Source organism: Rhinopithecus bieti, unplaced genomic scaffold (assembly GCF_001698545.2).
Source record: "Rhinopithecus bieti isolate Rb0 unplaced genomic scaffold, ASM169854v2 scaffold_2077, whole genome shotgun sequence".
Lineage (NCBI taxonomy): Eukaryota > Metazoa > Chordata > Mammalia > Primates > Cercopithecidae > Rhinopithecus > Rhinopithecus bieti.
In genome coordinates this window covers 1,649,314-1,670,258 of record NW_016803882.1, presented here as the reverse complement: position 1 = coordinate 1,670,258, position 20,945 = coordinate 1,649,314, and the positions used below count along the sequence as shown (strand labels likewise).

Below are 20,945 nucleotides of genomic sequence, written 5' to 3'. Positions count from 1 at the left end.
TTTTTTTGAGACGGAGTCTCCCTCTGTCGCCCAGGCTGGAGTGCAGTGGCGTGATCTCGGCTCACTGCAACCTCCACCTCCCGGGTTCACACCATTCTCCTGCCTCAGCTTCCCAAGTAGCTGGGACTGCAGGCGCCCGCCACCATGCCCGGCTAATTTTTTGTATTTTTAGTAGAGACGGGGTTTCACCATGTTAACCAGGATGGTCTTGATCTCCTGACCTCGTGGTCCGCCCACTTCAGCCTCCCAAAGTGCTGGGATTACAGACATGAGCCACCACGCCTGGCCTTGCCCGGCTAATTTTTTGTAGAGATAGGGTTTCGCCATATTGCCCAGGCTGGTCTCGAACTCCTGGCTTAAGTGATCCTCCCACCTCAGCCTCCCAAGGGCTGGGATTACAGGTGTGAACCACTGCACCTGGCCCAGCCTCCTTTAAAGCCTTATAGCCTAACCTCCTCAGAGAATGTAATATCTATTGCAATGATATCTCACCAGTATTGTTTCATCACCTTTTGTGTTTTGTTCAACTGGTTTGCTACTATTTACAAGTTGTTGAGAGCAGGAGCTCTTCCAGCCTTATTTCCAACAATATGATCTATTTCTGTTGCTAGGAGAATTTATAGCTTTCCAAACAGACAATGAACGGTCTTTCACTGATTTGTCTTCTGGCACACACACAAAAAAATTCCTTAGACCTTCTTTCCTCTTCTCCAGGCAACTTCAAGGTTTTGCCTTGGGAGAAAGTTGAAAATTCAGTTCAAATACCGCCTTTCTAAAGCTTTCTGTAATTGTTCCCTAGGAGGGATAAGGTAACTAACATATCACTCCCATATGGTACTATTGGACAGGCACTTTTAAAACTTAATCTTCACAAAGGTAGGCCTTTTATTGATTTTATCAGATGAAGAATTTGAGGCTTAAGGAGGTTTGATGAATTCCCAAGGACATAGCTAGGGGGTTATGCATAGGGGGTTAGCAAACACAAGAACCCTTGCTTTCTGATACAGGATGTTACCTTCCGCTTGGGTTCAGCTGCAGTAGTATGTACCTTTAATAGACACAGGATGATCATTTAGCACTTGCTATTCAAGGTATCTGGTAGCTAGCAGTTGCTGATGTTACGTAACTGAATTTCGGTCCTCCCATCAGCATAGCAAAGCCAAACACTGACATTGGGGTTTGCAGTGAAAGTGAAGCATTTATTGCATCACACCAACCAAGAAGAATTAGGCAGCTCATGCTTAAGACCCCAACTCCCTGATGGTTTACAGGTAAGAGGTTTTTTGTGTGCTTTTTTTTTTTTATTGAAACGGAGTTTCGCTCTTGTCACCCAGGCTGGAGTGCAATGGTGAGATCTCAGCTCACTGCAACCTCCATCTCCTGATTTCAAGTAATTCATCTGCCTCAGCCTCCTGAGTAGCTGGGATTACAGGCGCCCGCCACCATGCCCAGGAAGTTTTTGTATTTTTAGTAGAGAAGGGGTTTCACAATGTTGGCAGGCTGGTCTCGAACTCCTCGCCTCGGCCTCCCAAAGTGCTGGGATTACAGGCATGAGCCCTTGCACCCAGCACAGGTAAGGGTTTTTAAAGGCAGGGAGGCAGAGGTTACAGGCAAAGTCATAAATCAATACATGGAGGCTATACGTGGGTTTGATCTAAAAAGCCAGGATATCTGAAGTAGGGACCCATAGGTCATAGGTGGATTCAAAGATTTTCTGATTTGCAATTGGCTAAGGAGGCAAAGCTTTGTGAATTCTTCCAGGCTCCTCAGGAAGAAATTTAGAACAAAGATAGGTAGTTTGAGATCTCCATGATAGTAGACACCATTTTCCATTTGGTGAGGTCCAGGTTTCTGAAAAACAACTCAGGGACATATGTCTCCAGTTTAGATAGGGAAGCAAACATTTTGTGAATCTAACGTCCTTGGCTACTGTCTTAAGCTATTATTACCTTCTTGCCAATCAGGTTGCTCATTGACTTATTGAGGAAGTTAGGTGCCTGGAATGTCCCTTCAGGGAACTCAAGATTTTCCTTTATTTCCAGGCTTGGGGCGGGTGGGGGGGAGTGCCTAGAAGGCCCCTAAGAGGAGTCGCTGCTCTGTCTCACTCAATAAATATTTGTTGAATGAACAAATCATTACAACTCAGTACACATTGCAGAAAACACAGCCAAGAGTGCTGGAGCTAGAAGGGCCACAGATTATCCTACAGAACAATCATTTCACTTTTCTAATGTTGAAAGGGAAGATTCAAGATGTTAGGACTACAGGCGAGTCTGGAAATAATTAATTTACTCCATCATTATTGAATGCCTACTATTAAGTGCTAGACTCTGGGGAGACAATGTTAAGGGAAGCCCAAGTTTTCCAATTCCCTGTTCAGAGCGCTGAAAAAGCACTGCAGGAAACTAAAGTGAGGACAAAGTTCCCAGAGATCAGGATATCTAAAGGGACAACCAGCAGAGCTTGGTCTGGGGCAGGGTTGGGACAGGAGGGATCCTGGCCTCCTCGGACCGTTTCTCCGCCAAGCCACGCGAGGGCGCTGTTCTGCCCCTAGCGCGCCGTGTCCCGGCGGCGCCGCCTGCTCGCCTTTTCCCGGCGGAAATGCCCGAGCGATGACGGAAACCCGGAGGGAGGGAAGAGAAAGAGCGAGAGAAGGGGAAAGATAGCCGGGAGAGGCCAGCAGGCGTGAGGCGGGCCTGAAGCGGTTAGCTGGCGGCCTTCGTCCGGCGAGAGCTAGTCAGAGGGCCCGCGCCGCCCTTCCGGCACCTCCCTGCGTCCTTCACCGACTCCCGCGGCGCGCGGTCGGGCGGGGAAGGGCGGGCGGGGGTCTCCTCCAGGCCTCGCGCTCGGAGCCGCCTGCTGGGTTTGGGCGGGGCGCGGGGACCGCGGCCGCCCTCCCCGGCTCGGTCCTCCCCCTGTGGGATCTGGCCCGACGGGCTGAGGGAAGAGGGGGAGCGGCGCCCGGCCGGCCGGGGGGGGTGGTGAGGGGGAGGGGGGCCGGGCCGGGCTCGGGATCGCATCGGATCGGGCCGCCATGGATCGAAAGGCGTTCACCAAGGAGCTGGACCAGTGGGTCCGAGGCAGCTGAACGAGTGTAAAGCAGCTGAACGAGAACCAAGTGCGGCGCTGTGCGAGAAGGTGAGTGGCCCGCGGGGCGAGTGCGGGAGCGCGGAACTGGGACGGGCCGCAGCTTCCTGCCCGTCCCCGCTTGTCCGTCCCCTGGCCCCTGGCCCGGCGCGGCCCACCGGGGACCGCGGGCTGTGGGTTCGCTTCCGGCGTCCACCCGGGCGGCCGGCCCAGCCGTTCCGGCCCGGCCCCGGGGCGTTGGGCTGCCCTCGCCCGGCCTCTCTCCCGCTGCGTGGGACACGCCCCACGCTCCCGGCCGGCGGCCCAGATCGCGGTCGTGGGAGGCTCGAGTGCGGGCGGGCGGGGAACCATAGCCCCCGGAGCCAAGCTGGAGGTTGGTCGGGGTCGCCTGCGCTCCACTGGAGTTCCTGCCACTCTGGCATTTCCCTAGTGGAATAACGAGAGCGGCATCCGAAAAGGACCAATTTCAGACCAGTTTCTGAAAATGCAGCTAAAATTAACCAGAATGTCGTGCCTATTAATGAACTTGTTAATAAATGTAGAATTTTTGTCAGGTGAACGGGGCACCTCAGAAATCACTAACTCAAGCCGGGCGCGGTGGCTCACGCCTTTGGTCACAGCTACTCGGGAGGCCGAAGCGGGAGGATTGCTTGAGTCCAGGAGTTAGAGACCAGCCTGGAGCCCAGAGGTTAGAGACCAGTGAGACCCCCGTCTCTACAAAAAAAGTTTTTAAAAAAATGAGCAGGGCGTGACGGCGGGTGCCTGTAATCTCAACTATTCGGGAGGCTGAGGTGGGAGGATCGCTTGAGCCCAAGAGGTGGAGGCTGGCTGCAGTGAGCCGAGATCGCGTCACTGCACTCCAGCCTGGGTGACAGAGCGAGACCTTGTCTCAAAAAAAAAAAAAAAAAAATCACTGTCTCTTGAATGTGTCAAGCGTTTGTTTGTGGAGAGGTAGGCGTGATGGCCAACTGTGATTTTTAAAATAGAGGTTGACTTTGGTGGAAACAGATGGTGACTGGTCTTTGCGTTGAGTGGCTCTTGGAAGTAAAGCGTTGATTTTCAGAAACGAGAGCTGGTCTTAAGTTTGGGAACAGTGTTTGCTGGAAATAAGTGGGATGTGTGTTTTCATGCACGATAACACTTTGCAGAAAGTTATTTTTGTTTTTAATATATATAAAGTTTTTTTCTTTTCCAAAGAATAATAGTACATGCAGGTGATCAATTTCGTTCTTGTACATCGTGTGTGATGTTCACTTTCTGAATTCTGTATCCATTGTTTTCTTAACTCCTGGAATTATTTCGATCTCTCCATCTTTAAAGTCTAGAGTTTTCCAAATTCATCCTTTACAAGGTGGACTAAATAATTTTCGTGTATTTTTATGTTAAAAATTCTCACTTGCAGTCCATGAAGAAGTAACGATGTTAAGATGTAATGTATACAATTTTCTTAACCATAATGTTTGGAAGTCATGATGTCGCAGAAGTGGATGAAGAAAAGATTTTGCTAGTCTAATTTTAGGGCACTCTTAAAATCATGAAATTTACTTAGGAAAGGAGCACTAATAGATGGTGTTAAGTTAAAATAGTATTTTTAACGGGTGTAATGTTGGCCGGGGCCTTTGTGTAGTAAGTAAGTGTTAACACAGGAGGATTTATTTTTGTATATAGAAGTGCCAAGCAGGTGGTATTTTTCTCTTTCTGAAACAAACTGCTTGCTTGTGGCTTCAGTCGACGTTCATTTTTATTGTGATAACCTGTAATTTCGTGAGTCTTAAAATGTATGCTTTAAACATCTCTCTCAAGCTCTAATGCGAAGTGAAATGTACAGGTTTGAAATGAGCTGAGTCAGTTAACCTATGAGCATCAGAATACAGACTTGAAGTTATGGGCAAAGTGTTAGTTGAATCAGTTTTTTCCATTGACTCTTTTTGTTGTTTTATTTTTGTTTTGAGACAGAGTCTCACTCTGTAGCCCAGACTGGAGTGCAGTAGTGCCATCTCTGCTCACTGCAACCTCCACCTCCTGGGTTCAAGGGATCCTCCTGCCTCAGCTTCTCGGGTAACTGGGATTACAGGTACACACCGCCATGCACTGCTAATTTTTGTATTTTTAGTAGAGATGGGGTTTTGCTATGTTGGCCAGGCTGGTCTAGAACTCCTGACCTCATGTGATCCCTCAGCCTCCCAAAGTGCTGGGATTACAGGCACGAGCCTCATGCACAGTCCCCATTGACTTTCTAATAATTTTAAGGTGAACTCCTAGAGAAGAATATTGTACCACTGCTGTACTTTGAAATAATCACACCGGAGTGTCAACGATCACTTGAGGAAGCTTTCTGTATTTGTCGAGAGAGATTATTTTTACTTCGGCTCCTAAATAAATCAGACTAACAGTTCCTAGGACTTCACAGGTATATTTAAGATTCTCTCTTGTATCTTACTAGCTTTTTTTTTTTTGCAGTCTTGGTGTATCAGTCAGGCTGGAGTGCAATGGGGCAGTCACCGCTCACTGCAGCCTCGACCTCTGGGGCCCAAGGGACCCTCCCACTTCAGCCTCTCAAGTAGCTGGGACCACAGGCATGTGTCACCACACCGGGGTAATTTTTTTTGTATGGGATCTCACCATGTTGCCCAGACTGGCCTTGAACTCCCAGGCTCAAGCAGTCCTCCCACCTTGGCCTCCCAAAGTGCAGGGATTGCAGGAGTGAGCCATCACTCCCAGCCCATTTTTTTTTCTTTGAATATTTGTACTCACCCACAAAACATGAATTTGTTAGTGAAATTCATTCATCTTTGTTCTCTACCCCCATTGATGGAGTTGCCAGTGGGATGGAGAAGTGTGATAATACTCTTATCTCTACTCTTTTGAGCCGTGCTTAGTTTTGCAGCCCTCTTCTGGCAGCTATGACCTAGTTTTGTGGTTTGTGTGTGCATGTGTATATATACATATATACGTTTTCTGACCTTAGTTTCTAGTTCCGTTTTATATCCCTACCCCTATCCTCCTTGTTGATACATAACAAGTGTAGCGTTCATCCTATCTGAGTTCCAGTCCTGCTTCACAGCTTGCTAGCCGTCAGTCTTTCCGCACCTCTGATTCCTTATGACAGAGATGATATGTCCCAATCCTCCCGGGTTGGTTGTGAGTGCAAAGATATTACCCATTGGCCGGGCACAGTGGGTCACGCCTGTAATCCCAGCATTTTGGGAGGCTGATGCAGGTAGATCAACTTGAGGCCAGGAGTTTGAGACCAGCCTGGCCAACATGGCAAAATCCTGCCTCTCCTAAAACAAACAAAAATTAGCTGGGCGTAGTGTTGCACTCCCAGCTACTTGGGAGGTTGAGACACAAGAATCCCTAGGAGGCAGAGATTACAGTGAGCAGTGATCATACCACTGCACTCCAGTCTGGGTGACAGAGTGCAGTTTTCTCAAAAAAAAAAAAATACTGTCCATGTAAAGTCCTAATGAGAAGTAAGCACTCAGTGAATGTTAAATAAAGGAAGGCTGAAAGTTTTAATCTTAAATGTCACCCCATTTTCTTTTGTAAGAAATGAAAAATAAATAGATGTGCCGATATGGCTTTTCTGTGGTAAATGTACTTCAAAGGAGATTTTTTTTATATAGTGGCTACAGAACCCTGAAAAGGAGTGTTCCCTGTTATGTGAACCACACAGTACTGGGATTAATAGCAGTTGTGTGAAGTACCTTTACTCCTGACTTGGTCTGCTTAATACTTGCCCTTCCTTTCCAGGGCAAGAGTAGCAGGCATGTAGAAAGAATATATAAGAAAAATAAAAGTCAAACCTAATTATATAAATTATCTTTATTTAATTCCTTGTGATTCCATTTTTGGGTTTTTTTTAATACCATGTTTTTTTTATTCTATTGGAAATACTATTCTATAGAAAGTTACATCATGTGGTGGTTTTTCCTTAAATTTCTATTCTAATTCAGATTGCCTAAAAACTGAAGGAGTCGGCTGGGCACGGTGGCTCACCCCTGTGATCCTAGCACTTTGGGAGGCTGAGGTGGGTGGATTGCCTGAGCTCAGGAGTTTGAGAACAGCCTGGGCAACATGGTAAAACTCTATCTCTACTAAAATACAAAAAACTTAGCCAGGCATGGCAGCATGTGCCTGTAGTCCCAGCTACTTGGGAGGCTGAGGCAGGAGAATCACTTGAACCCAGGAGGTGGAAGTTGCAGTGAGCTGAGATCGCCACTGCACTCCAGCCTGGGCGACAGAGCGAGAGACTCCATCTCCAAAAAAAAAAAAAAGACTGGAGTCCACTGAAATCAAGACCAGAGTAGTACTAGTAAAGGCCTATTCCGAGGTGGTAGCAAAAATAAAATCTGTCCTAGTGCCAGTGGGTGAATGACTACAAAAAATAAGAGTATGAATGATATGGTGTATCTGGCTTCCAAGGTTAATTTCTGCCTGGTGAAAAATTGTTTGCATAAAATAGTAAGGCCTGTCTTCTGAGAAGACTAGCTCTTAACACTAACTTAAATTAGCAATCCAGCTTTTGAAGCTAATTGTGAATTTGACTCCTCTTGTGGGTGCAGAGAAATTGCTTCTGTGATTCATTCCTGCATCAGCAGTATGCAGTTATTTTAGAAGATTGTGTGCCTAGAGAGCCAGGCTGGCACTGCTCAGGACACTCTGTGACTAGAACTATATTTAACTCTTGTCTCAGAAAGAGTAAAAATTTTAAGCTCTTTGATCTGATAAATTTTATAACTGAAGAACGTTCGTGATGATTCTTTAGGTGGGGGGCGGGGAGTTCAGCCAGTTTGTGTGCTGGCAGATCTTTATTCTGGTGATTATAAAGTACCTATTGAGAAAAATGTTGAGGCTTGTGTAGAAGTATAAATATGTAGATTTTACATTGAACTGATGTAACGTTTCTGAGTCCTGGTGTTAGCCTCGAAATAAGCAGAAATATCTTTAGGATATGACCTCATTCCTAATATGAAATAGTATGCTTGTTCCTAATGCCCAAAACCATCCTAAAGAAGATTAGATCCTGGTAGAAATGAGTGATTTTTGTGAATTGAGAAAACATTTTAGATTACTTTCTGTGACTGATTACAGCTTAAAAAATAAAATAGTGGTCTTGACAGGCAAAATGCCTAACTGGTACTTCCATTTTTAATTTCCCTTGAGCAAAAATTAGTGCCAGCTTTGGTGGTCCATGGATAAAATCTGAAATGCAGTGATAAAATAGCTCCTTTCTTATTATAACGAAGAATGGCATGATTACAGTGAAATAGAGGGTCAAGACCCAATTCTAGTGACTGAACAAATCATTGTTTTCCTTGCTAAGCCAGCCTCTTAGTGGACCGGTAAAGAAATTAAACCAAACCAGACTAGCATGAACTATTGCTAATGGCAGGAAAGTGGACTTTGTTACATTTCTCTACTTTATATATGACGTGTCAAATTGTATACCTAAATAGATAAAGTGAAGATATTTACAATGTAAAATTTCTTTTCATTGCCTACCTTTAATTGCTGTGTGTGCCTTTTATTCTTATTTGAAGATCTTGTAGAAATTTTTTCTCCATGGTCTTTTTTCTTTAGTACAAATGTTATAAAAGACTTGGTGAATGAAGCTCTTCCTTGGTAAAAGGAAACGAAAATGCCAGAAATTGAAGGTGGAATTAATGCTTAATTTATTTTCCTAGATTGTTTTCTGAATGTAGTTTTTTCTAGAAGAATGATATTAAAATTACAGACATAATCTGTTTGAGAAATCTGAGTCTGTATTATAGAAATTTTTTATTGTTTTGAACTGATTTCCTTCAAGTAAATGTAATGAAATGTAAACCTAATCCAGATTGTTTAAAGAAACTTGCATGAGGACATCTTTTCTTCCTTAATGACCAAATGTGATCTAATAGTTCCTGTATGTTACTTTTCAACTCTAAATTTCATTAATAATCATATTAACGGCTAGGCACAGTGGTTCACGCCTGTAATTCCAGCACTTTGGGAGGCCGAGGCGGGCGGATCACGAGGTCAGGAGATCCAGACCATCCTGGCTAACACGGTGAAACCCCGTCTCCACTAAAAATACAAAAAAAAAAATAACTAGCCGGGCATGGTATGGTGGCGGGCGCCTGTAGTCCCAGCTACTCGGGAGGCTGAGGCGGGAGGATGGCGTGAACCCGGGAGGCCGAGCTTACAGTGAACCGAGATCGCGCCACTGCATTCCAGCCTGGGCAACAGAGGGAGACTCCATCTCAAAAAAAAAAAAAAGAAAAAAAAAATCATATTAACCCTGGGAAGGAGTTCTGTGTATTACAGATTCCATTTCCTTTCTGGAGAATGGGAGAGCTCAAGTACCCAAGCTTAGAACTGGTTTGCTGTTGTGTCCTTTGTAATTTAGAAATATTTATCATCATTCCTTGTAAATTGTTTTTTGACCGAGATACTTTTGCCATCAGATGAATTAAAACAATCCTGAGGTGCAACCTGAGATTCCTGACTTGCGTTATAATAGCATCATGTTACACCAAAAATGTGCAAAACTCCATTGGAAGTCTATTAAGTGAATATTTTATACAAAGACAATCGTTTTTATTTTGAGACTGGGATACAGTGGTGAATTTAAGTGTTCTCACCTATTCAATCTTAGAAAAAAGCTTATTTGAATTAACTTTTTAGCATAATTGGATTTTTTTTGATGTGTAAGATACAGTGTGTAGGCTGTAGTTTAATTCTGCTCAAAATCCCTTTATTTTGTTTGTTTTTTGAGACGGAGTCTTTCTCTCTCTGTCGCCCAGGCTGGAGAGCAGTCTGGGCTCACTGCAAGCTCCGCCTCCCAAGTTCACGCCATTCTCCTGCCCCAGCCTCCTGAGTAGCTGGGAGTACAGGTGCCCGCCACCACGCCCGGCTAATTTTTTGTATTTTCGGTAGAGACAGGGTTTCACTGTGTGAGCCAGAATGGTCTTGATCTCCTGACCTCGTGACCCACCCGCCTTGGCCTCCCAAAGTGCTGGGATTGCAGGCGTGAGCCACCACTCCCGGCTCAAAATCCCATTTTATAGAGAGGGAAATAATTAAGTTTAATCTTCCTTTAAAAGAGTTCCACAGGATATTTATGTCCTGGATGATGAGCACTCAGAATTGGTTCAGTATATTCTCGGCTTGATTAGCAAAAGAGGCGCTTGTTCCTGTAGGCAGTGAAGAAGAAAGGAGAGGACTGGTTGACAGAATACTGCCATTGTGTATTTATCCCGTACATTCAACAGATTTTAGTTGAACCACTATGTACCAGACTGTTCAAAGTGCTAGAGATTCAGCTGTGAAGAGGGAACACGATTAATGAACACCAGACAGTGATTCTTGCTGGCAAGAAAAAGCAGAAGATGGGGACAGTGATGGGCTTGAATTCAAAACACTTTTTTTTTAATAGGGTGGTCGTAGAAAACCTTGCAAATTATTTATAATGTGGTTTACTTTTGTAATAAAAAAGGATTTTGCAAGAGTTAGAAGGCACAGTCCCTAACACTGTTCTCACCTCTGACACCATCTTCAAAAGTTTAGTCATGATGTACCTTCAGAACAGCAGACAAATAAAAAATAAAGTTTAGTGACCTATAAATTACAGGGAACACTCCCCAGAACTGCCTCACTTCTGGCACCAATTGCAAGTTCAGTGGGTTCCGCAAACCACTCTTAGGTTCAGTGATTCACAGGAATGACTCACAGAACTCACTTAAAGCTGTTATACTCATGATTATGGTTTATTACAGGGAATGAATACAATTTAAAGTAAGCCAAGGGAAAAGACTCATAAGGGCAGAGTACAAGAGGGGCTGACATCTGTAGTCTCCAGTCCTTCAGAGACCAAACATAATGGGGTCACCCAAAGCCTGCATCATAAGTCACATTGTTAACAGTCCGCAGGTCAGAGCCCCGCCGGCAGAGAGATACTCTTTACCAAGCAGGAAATTCCAGGGACAAAGGTCAGACCTCTCCTCGGATGAGGTTAATTCTTCACTACGCAGACTTTTATTCCATAGCAAATTCTAAGGGACGAGAACCTCAATACAAATAAATGGCAATACCAAAATACATGAAGAAAACAAGGCTAGATTTATCAGGGTTGTGTGCAATGTGAGGAATTTTTCCAGTTGAGTTGGCATATTCTTTTTTGTTTTAATTTTATATTTTGTCAGATGGGCGTGGTGGCTCATGCCTGTAATCTCAGCACTTTAGGAGGCCAGGGTGGGCGGATCACGGGGTCAGAGGTTTGAGACCAGTCTGGCCAACCTGGTGAAACCCCATCTCTACTAAAAATACAGAAATTAGCCGGGCATGGTGGCACGCGCCTGTAATCCCAGCTACTCAGGAGGCTGAGGCAGGAGAATCACTTGAACCCAGGAGGCAGAGGTTGCAGTGAGCAGAGATGGAGATCACGCCACTGCACTCCAACCTGGGTGACAGCAAGACTCCGTCTCAAAAAAAAAAAAATTGTATTTTGTCTTTTCTTGGTTGTACAAATTCTTTGAAATTAAAAGTTAGCCATTTAAAAATGTTTATTATTTTCTACTTTGTATGTGATACATGTGTGTAATTTTTACTGTGCAAGTTTTAGCATTTTTATATAGTCTGGTTGTCCATCTTTTTCCTTAAACTTTAAGTGCTACATAAAATCACTTGGGGAAAGAAATAAGCAAATTCAGGTTCCTTGATCCATTCCAGAGACTGGGTTGACTCTGTCTGTGGCAGGTCCGGGGAAGCCTGCTTTTTTTTTTTTTTTCTTTTTTAAAGGCAGAACTTCCTGTCGCCTAGGCTGGGAGGTACAGCTAAACGTGGCATAGGCTCACTGCCAGCCTTGTACTCCTGGACTCAAAGCTATCTTCACGCCTCAGTCTCCGAATAGCTGAGACTACAGGAATACACTACCACACTGGCGTTTTTTTTTTTTTTTTTTTTTTCATTTTTTTGTAGAGACAGGCGTCTCCTCATGTTGTCCAAGGCTGGGTGAATCTTGAACTCCTGGGCTCAAGTGATCCTCTGACTTTGCCTCCAAAAGTGCTGCGGATTACAGCGTGTTGAGCCACGCCGGCCCGGCCTTCCCTTTGTTCTTTCAGTGTTATGAAATACCTGTATTTGTCAAAAAGATTTAAGACCGCACTGTCTTTTAAAAAAAAAAACAAAAAAGGGGGCTTAGTAAGATACAAGAGATAATCTTAAATATACCTATAAAGTCCTAGGAACTGTTATTTAGGAGCCAAAGTAAAAGTAATCTTTCCTGACAAATACAGAAAGAGATTTTTGCTAGCGTCACTTCTTCTGGTATATCTTCATCCTCTCATCAAAACCATTTTCCTCATTTATGCAGTAAGTTTGCATTTTCACTTCTTTATGTCACTAAGTTTCTGCATGTTGCTAAGTTCCTGGCTGCGTATTTGGAGTCTCTCCAACAGCAGCATTGTCAGCATTCCCACAGTCGGTTCTTCTGTGTACTTTTGATTTGAATTTCATTTCCAGGGTTATGTCTAGTGTGTTTGGCTTCTTTCTTTTAGCATATTTCCAAGATGCCTCCATATTGTAGCATGTATCTGGACTTTGTTCCTTTTTATTGCTGAATAAAATTCCACTGTGTGGATATAACACTGTAGTCGTTTTTATAATTACTACCATCTGGAATTTGTTTTGAAGTTTAAGAAGCCAGGTTTTTTCTGTTTGAAAAAGTAATATAGAATTTGTTTTTTGAAATTTCGAACATTGGCCAGTCACGGTGGCTCAGACCTGTAATCTCAGCACTTTGGGAGGCTCAGGTGGGAGGACTGGTTGAGCCAGGAGTTTGAGGCTGCAGTGAGCCATGTTCATACCACTGCACTCCAGCCTGGGCAACAGAGTGAGACCCTGTCTCAAAAAAATTTTTTTGCAAGCACCTCAGAAAGGTAGGAAGAAAAGCAAATGCACTCTACCCACTATCCCTATCCACTGCCCTCCTACCTCCCAGACAACCATTATGTTTCTGTATATAATCTCCTTGGCCATGTTCTTCATACGCAAAAAACATGTGGAGTGCAGAATGCTTGTGGTGTATTGGGAGCTGTCTTGTGGAATAAACTTGGCTTCTGGTAAAATTATTTAATTTGTGATCTCAGGAAAAGAAACTGAAGGGTATAAAGGCCTTAAGATTACACAATTAGATTAAAACTGTAAAGAGAGCCCATGTTTTCTGGAAGACTTCAGTGCATATAATCTCATTCTAATTAATTACAGGCAAGGAGAAGAAAGTATGGGCTGTATTGTCCATAACTCTTGGGAATCCTACCAGGCTATAAGCAGAAAAGGCATTCGTAGAAGAATACGTGGTAGCCTAGAATCAAAAGAAAAGCTGGAGAACCAAGCATGAGCATTTTGCAAAAATTAAGGGAGGTTGGAGGTACAGTCAGAATCATACCTTAGAAATGTTTTAGAACACTGGAGAGAATACTTCTGTTGGAATAGAACTTGCCATTTTCCCTGCTGTTTAGAGTTGCTTCAAATTAAGAGTCTAAGCTGGGTACATGTATTTGGCATAAAGTAATCTGGGGCTAGAATAACTTTATGATTCCTACAGTGTGTATACAAACTATTGTGTGTGTTGAAAATCGCTACAGGTTGAGTATCCCTCAACTCAGTGTTAAAGTCTGTTGACAAAAATGCAGAGTAGCAGGAATATAAAATGAAACTCAAAATCCATGTTTTTAAATACTCTTCAGATTATCAGAGAATTATCTGTCCCTAAAATTGTGCTCTCTCCCACCAGTCTGAGCTGTCATCTGCTTACTGGACTCTACTTTAAACTTCATCCTGTTTGACTTGTGTGTGTGTGTGTGTGTATGTGTTTGTGTGTGTGACAGTTTCGCTCTGTCGCCCAGGCTGGAGTACAGTGGCACAATCTCGACTCACTGCAAGCTCCGCCTCCTGGGTTCACGCCATTCTCCTGCCTCAGCCTCCCAAGTAGCTGGGACTGGACTACAGGTGCCTGCCACCATGCCCGGCTAATTTTTTGTATTTTTAGTAGAGATGGGGTTTCACCATGTTGGCCAGGCTGGTCTCGATCTCCTGACCTTGTGATCTACCCACCTCGGCCTCCCAAAGTGCTGGGATTACAGGCGTGAGCCACTGCACCCAGCCGTGTTTGATTTTTATTGTGCTGTGTTGTTGCCTTTTTTTTCTTTTGTCTCACTCTCACCCAGGGTTAACTGCAAAGTGGTGCGACCATGGCTCACTAGAGCCTTGAACTCCCCAACTCAAGCTGTCTTCCCACCCCACCCCACCCCACCCTCCTAAGTAGCTGGGACTATAGGCACACACTACCATGCCTAGCTATTTTTTAAAGGTTTTATAGAGACCAGAGGTCTCACTGTGTTGCCCAGCCTGGTCTCAAACTCCCGGATTCAAGCTATCCTCCCCCCTCGGCCTCCCAAAGTGCTGGGATTACAGGCATGAGCCACCGCGCCCGGCCTGCCCTGTGTTTTAGCTATGCTAGCCATCCGATTGTTTCTTCTTCTTGGTTTGCATTCTGTATTATTCCCAGTGCTCATCTCTTACCTTTCTTGGTTTTCTATTTCTAATTTTGTTGTGGACCTGGAAACTCGGTAAATAGCTTGTTGGAATTTTGTAGATAACAGTAGGCCCAGAATAAGGCCTGAGAGACTCTTTTGGTGGGTTACTGGGGAGGTACATCATTTTTATGATGTCTGTTTTGTTACTTCAGAGGCTTTTAAATTTTTCTTCCTGATTCTGGGGTCTTTTGCTATTAGGCAGAGAGGGCAGATAGACGAGCCAATAGTGAACTTTGATTTAGTCAGAACATTTCATTTGCCAGTGTTTAAGCATAAATTCTGTACTTCAGGACCACCTAATGGTATGTTCTAACTTAATTCTATAAATATAGAATAATTGGAATAAAGAAATTAAAGGTTGGCCTATGAATTGGTGTAAGAATGTTTGTTTACACAAGAATTTGCATAATTTTGACTTGTTGACCTTTTTAAACTTGTGAATAATAAGATTATTCTTTTTAAAACACAGACTTTCTGCCTTGGAAATTTGCCTATTCTGGACATTTCATTTAAATGGAATTATACATTATGTGATCATTTGTGACTGACTTCTTGCACTTACCATAATGTCTTCAAAGTTGTAGCATGTATCAGTACTTCATTTCTTCATGGTTGAATAACTATTCCATTATATGAATATATTACGTCCATTCATCATTGGTTGATCAGTATCTGGTGGTTTCTACTTTTTGGCTTTTATTAATAATGCTGCCAAGGACATGTATAACTGGATTTCATTTCTCTTGAGTATATACCTAGGAGTGGAACTGCTGGATTATATGGTAATTTTAGGTTTAACTTTGGAGGAACTGCCATACAGTTTTCCGCAGCAGCTGCACCATTTTGCATTTCCACTAGCAGTGTATGAGGGTTCCAGTTTATCCACATGTTTGCAACACTAGTAACTGTCTTTTTTTATAGCCTTTCTAGTGAAGTGTTATCTCATGGTTTGGTTTTCACATATGCTTTGATAAGGCACGTTTCAAGTGTTTTTTCCCCAAAATTTTCTTTTAATAGATAAGAAATGATACTTTTAACTTTGTAATTGTTGATTTCACTTTTCTAACAGGCAAAGGAAATTTTAACAAAAGAATCAAATGTGCAAGAGGTTCGTTGCCCTGTTACTGTCTGTGGAGATGTGCATGGTCAATTTCATGATCTTATGGAACTCTTTAGAATTGGTGGAAAATCACCAGATACAAACTACTTATTCATGGGTGACTATGTAGACAGAGGATATTATTCAGTGGAGACTGTGACTCTTCTTGTAGCATTAAAGGTATGATTATTGAAATTCATTTTTTTCAAGATTTAAACTAGGCAAAAGCAAGAATGACAGTATTGCATATCATCTGTTTAATGGTCTTTCAGTTTATAGCCCCTTAAAATAATAATTGGTTTTACATCTTTTTAAAGGAGAGGTGAAAAGGATAACTTCTATATATTCCTCGTAAATGTATCATTCTCTTGAATAGCTGAAGTCTTGGAATCATATTTGACTTTATCACTTACCCGTCATATTGACTCAATAAACAAGTCTTTTTAAATCCTTGCTTTGAAAAGTCTGTTGTTCCTGTCTCTTTCTATTTTTACCACACAGTTTATCACTTCACAATTCGATGGTTGCAATAGCTTGGTAACTAATATTTCTGCCTCCAAGATCTGATCCCCCCCAAATCCACCTGGCATATGCTGGCCGATGAAATCTCTTTTATTTAACAATTTTTTATTGTTACTTCCTGTTGATTGCCTGTTGCGTATAGAAACAAACTCAAACTCCTTGCCTGGCCTTTTATAGTCTAGTCTGAATTTTTGCCTGCTGGCGGTTGGTAGCATAAACTCTGGCTCAAATCAAAGTTTCTTCTTCATCAGTGCTCTGGACTCTGTTTATTTCCATATTTGATTTCCCCCATGAGGTTACTCTGTCCCTGATTTCTTACCTTTCTGCCAAGACTCAGCTCAGGTCTCACTTCTTTCATGTAACCTTCAACCATTTTAGCCTTATTCCTTCTACTCTAAATTACTATGAGGAAACTTATTCTCCCAGCCCTTATTTATGCTGCAAAAGTGGCTTACTACCTTGTATTACTTACTTTACATATTTCCTTACTGAGGTTAGTCCCTCAACAGCAGAAGCCATATATTACATAGTCATGGGTCACTTAACTACAGGCATACATTCTGAGAAATGTGCCATTAGGTGATTTTGTCATCTTTGGAACTTACACACACCTAGGTGGTATAGCCTACTGCACACGAAGGCTATGTAGTATAGTCTCTTGCTCCAGCCAACATCGTACATGTAATCTGTTGTTAACAAAAACATTGTCCAGCACATGACTGTACTTGTGTAGACCTGGCATCTGGCTTTATAGCACCAAACTTATGTTAGACACATAACGGATGCTTAGTAAAATATGTATGAATTGAAGTATATACTTGCAGCTTTTTGCTTAATTTGCAGAATCCAATGCTTTTTCATATTTCTTATCAGACACATTGCTAACTAAATAGTCGCTTATGTTTTTGTTTTGTAATAGAAAGGAAACTATTAATACATTTGAATTCTTGCCCAGTTTTGTCAAGGGCCTGTTTTTGTGTTATTATTGGCAAATCCAATCTTCCTGTGGGAAATAAAAATTGAAAAGGGAAGAAGTTAATCTGTAGAGTAGTTGGTCTCAGCTTCAAACCTGTGATTTGCACTACTCACAGTAAGAAGTCATAGTGTTCTAGAAAGATTTAGGAAAGTAATAATAATTTGATGATGAAAAAGATAATAGAAACAAAGTATCAGATACAAGTTTATTATAGTAATATAAGTATTAGTTAAAGGTTCTGATGAGGGTGGTCAAAACATGATGAAAAAGGATGATTATAATAAACATGTCAAATGTTAACCAGTAATACCTGGTTATGAATAAGCAAGTTTTTTATTTTGAAAATGAAATTAATATTTAATATGCTGGTGGCCAAAAGCGCCGTGTTTAACAATGGGTCGGAGACTAATGTACTTCACGTGACACTAGTAAAAATGGGATTTTACTATGGGTTTTACTCCTTTTCTTCCAGGTGCGTTATCCAGAACGCATTACAATATTGAGAGGAAATCACGAAAGCCGACAAATTACCCAAGTATATGGCTTTTATGATGAATGTCTGCGAAAGTATGGGAATGCCAACGTTTGGAAATATTTTACAGATCTCTTTGATTATCTTCCACTTACAGCTTTAGTAGATGGACAGGTATGTATGTGTGTGCTCACATCTTGGGAGGAGAGGAGGTAAATGAAGGCAAAGATTGACTATTGGTAAGCTAGGGTCTAGATTCATATGACCTGTGTTTCTGCATCTCCTTGGCTTTTTCCTCCTTCCCTTATACTTAAAATTTCAAAGCAGGGAAGTGGATAAGTTTCACGTACATTTGGACCAGCAAATTTTCCTGTTCTCAGATACGTATGTATATCTTTCGACCAAAGAATATGCTGTGCTTTTTTTAAGATATCGATAAACATTATAAATAAATGCTTAAGACACTGATGTATAGTACTAGTAAAGCAAGATGATATTTAAAACTATCTCTGCATATACACACAGTTTTTGCTGGTTACCATGAATAACTTTTCATTTCTATTTTCATGGTAATTCCAAATGTTATATTGTGTATTACACCTTCTTCCCTGAGAAGTGAATGCTTGGCTGGGCACAGTGGCTAGTACTTTGGGATGCCAAGGCAAGAGGATCGCTTGAGTTCAGGGGTTCAAGACCAGCCTGGGCAATGTAGTGAGACCCTGTCTCTACAAAAAAATTTAAAAATTAGCTAGGCATAGTGGCGCATGCATGTGGTTCTAGCTACTCAGGAAGCTAGAGGTGAGAGGATCTCTTGAGCCCAGAAAGTTAAGGCTGCAGTGAGCCGTGATCACAGCACTATGCTTCAGCCTGGGCAGCAGCAAAACTCCATCTCAAAGAACAAAAAAAGAAAATAGAAACAAATGCTATTTCTGCAGTGCAGACAGATCATGAAACATTCAAAAGTATAAGAAGAAATTATGCAAATTTCCTATTGTCATTTCTAGAGATAATCACTGTAAGCATGAACTGATTTAAATTTAAATATAAAACAAAGGCTGGGCAAGGTGGCTCATACCTGTAATCCTGGCACTTTGGGAGGCCGAGGTGGGTAGATCACCTGAGGTCGGGAGTTCAAGACCATTCTGGCCAAATGGTGAAACCCATCTCTACTAAAAATACAAAAATTAGCCAGGGATGGCAGTGCATGCCTGTAATCCCAGCTACTTGATAGGCTGAGGCAGGAGAATCACTTGAACCTGAGAGAGACAGAGGTGGCAGTGAACCGAGATCGTATCACGGCATTCCAGCTTGGGTGACAAAGTGAGACTCCATCTCAAAAAATAAATATAAATATAAAACATAGTAAAACTCCATAATTCTTAAATTATAAAAACCCAGAGTTGTCAAGAATGTGATGAATTCTCTCTTAGACTGCTTGTGGGAATATAATTTGGTTATAACTTTCTCTGTGTAATCCTGACAGTCTGTTTTTCTCAGCTGTGATTTTGGACACTGCCATGATTAATTTGAAAGGACAATACTTTGCCTGGACTTTTAAAATGTGAATTTAAAAGATGTTAAATTTTAATTAAAGTTGTTTTTAATTGTTTTGAAGCACATAGTCCTCAATAAAATTGCTGGACAGAATGATTTTTAAAAGACAGTCTATCAGTTTTAATGAAGTATCTGGTTTTTTAAATGGGTGTGTTAGTAGAGCTTTTATATATTTTTTCCTTCCTCCTTCCTTCCTCTCTTTCTGAAACGTTACTAGAAAAGAAATAATAGTGGACAATACCGATCTAGAAGAAAAGAGGGAAGGCACATAATACACTAGGAACGAAATAAGGCATAATTATAACTGTGCAGGAGCTTGTGTATCACAAGAACAGGTGCAGCTTTAGTGCACTAAATTTAAAAAGTTGAATGAAGCTTACTGTATTAAAATACCAATTATTAAACTTGGCTTGCAGAAGTTCATCCAATATAAGTAAACTACCAATAGCAGCCAGGTATAAATAGTTTTATAGGCTAATTCTACCAAACCTTTAAGGAACATATAATTTCTGTGTTCTAGAACTTGGGAAAAGACGGAGAGTTCAAAACTGACACCATAAGCCTAGTATAACCTCAATGCCAAACCAGACGTGGCATGCACAGAAAAATAAACCAAAATCATTTGGAAAAAAAATTCCTGTATTTATGATTCAAAACTCAGTTATTTTATAAAATAATAATATTAAGTGGATAAACAAATGCTGGTTATACTATCAGCTAAACATTAGAAATCTTCTCATCAGGCCAGGCGAGGTAGCTCACGCCTGTAATCCCAGCACTTTGGGACGCCAGGGCGGATGGATCACCTGAGATCGGGAGTTCAAGACCAGCCTGACCAACATGGAGAAACTCCGTCTCTACTAAAAATACAAAGTTAGCCAGGCATGGTGGCACATGCCTGTAAACCCAGCTACTCGGGAGGGTCAGGCAGGAGAATCACTTGAACCCGGAAGGCGGAGGTTGCGGTGAGCCAAGATCACGCCATTGCACTGGGCAACAAGAGCAAAACTCTGTCTCAAAAAAAACAAATCAAAATCAGAAAATGCTTGTTAAAACTTATATTATTCTCTTTGATTCAGAATACCTAGAGCATGGACTTGAAACTAGGTAGTTTACAAAAAACAAAACAAACATTTGTATTATTCCATTTTGTTTTAGAAGTCCTGGCCAATGCACTAAGCAATAAAAAGAATTAGAAGGTGTAAACATTGAGAAGAAAAAACAAAAATATTTTTGTAGATGACTTGATCATGTACTTAGAAAATATGAAAGAACTGAAAATTTATTGTAACCAGTAACAAGAATCAGAGTATTTGCTGTAAGAGAAACAAAAAATTGTGTATATCAGCGATAACCAACAGAAGCTGTAATGACAACTGGGTACAGTGGCATGCACCTGTAATCGCAGCTTCTCAGGAGGTTGAGGCGGGAGGATTGCTTGGGCCCAGGAGTTCATGGCTGCATTGCATAGTGATCGTGCCTGTGAATAGCCACCGCACTCCATCCTCAGCAACACAGCAAGACTCCATCTCTACAGAAAGAAAAGAAAGGAGGGAAGGAGGAAGGGGATAAAAAAAAAAAAGAAATTTAATGGTAGGTCCCAAGGATGGGTATACCATTGGCCAGAGAAAAGGAAGGGAGGAAGGGTGGGAGGGA

The 20,945-nt window shown here is 42.0% G+C and overlaps 1 protein-coding gene across 1 annotated transcript in view; it reads left to right on the top strand.

Annotated features, from left to right (window-relative positions):
• Positions 1-2,592: 2,592 nt before the first annotated feature.
• The window catches only part of PPP2CB (protein phosphatase 2 catalytic subunit beta), a 28,168-nt gene continuing 9,815 nt past the window's right edge, over positions 2,593-20,945 (top strand). Inside the window, 4 exon segments of the mRNA XM_017857197.1 lie at positions 2,593-3,122; positions 3,125-3,138; positions 15,736-15,945; positions 17,736-17,909. Coding sequence (XP_017712686.1) covers positions 3,035-3,122; positions 3,125-3,138; positions 15,736-15,945; positions 17,736-17,909 — 486 coding nt within the window. The 5' untranslated portion in view covers positions 2,593-3,034.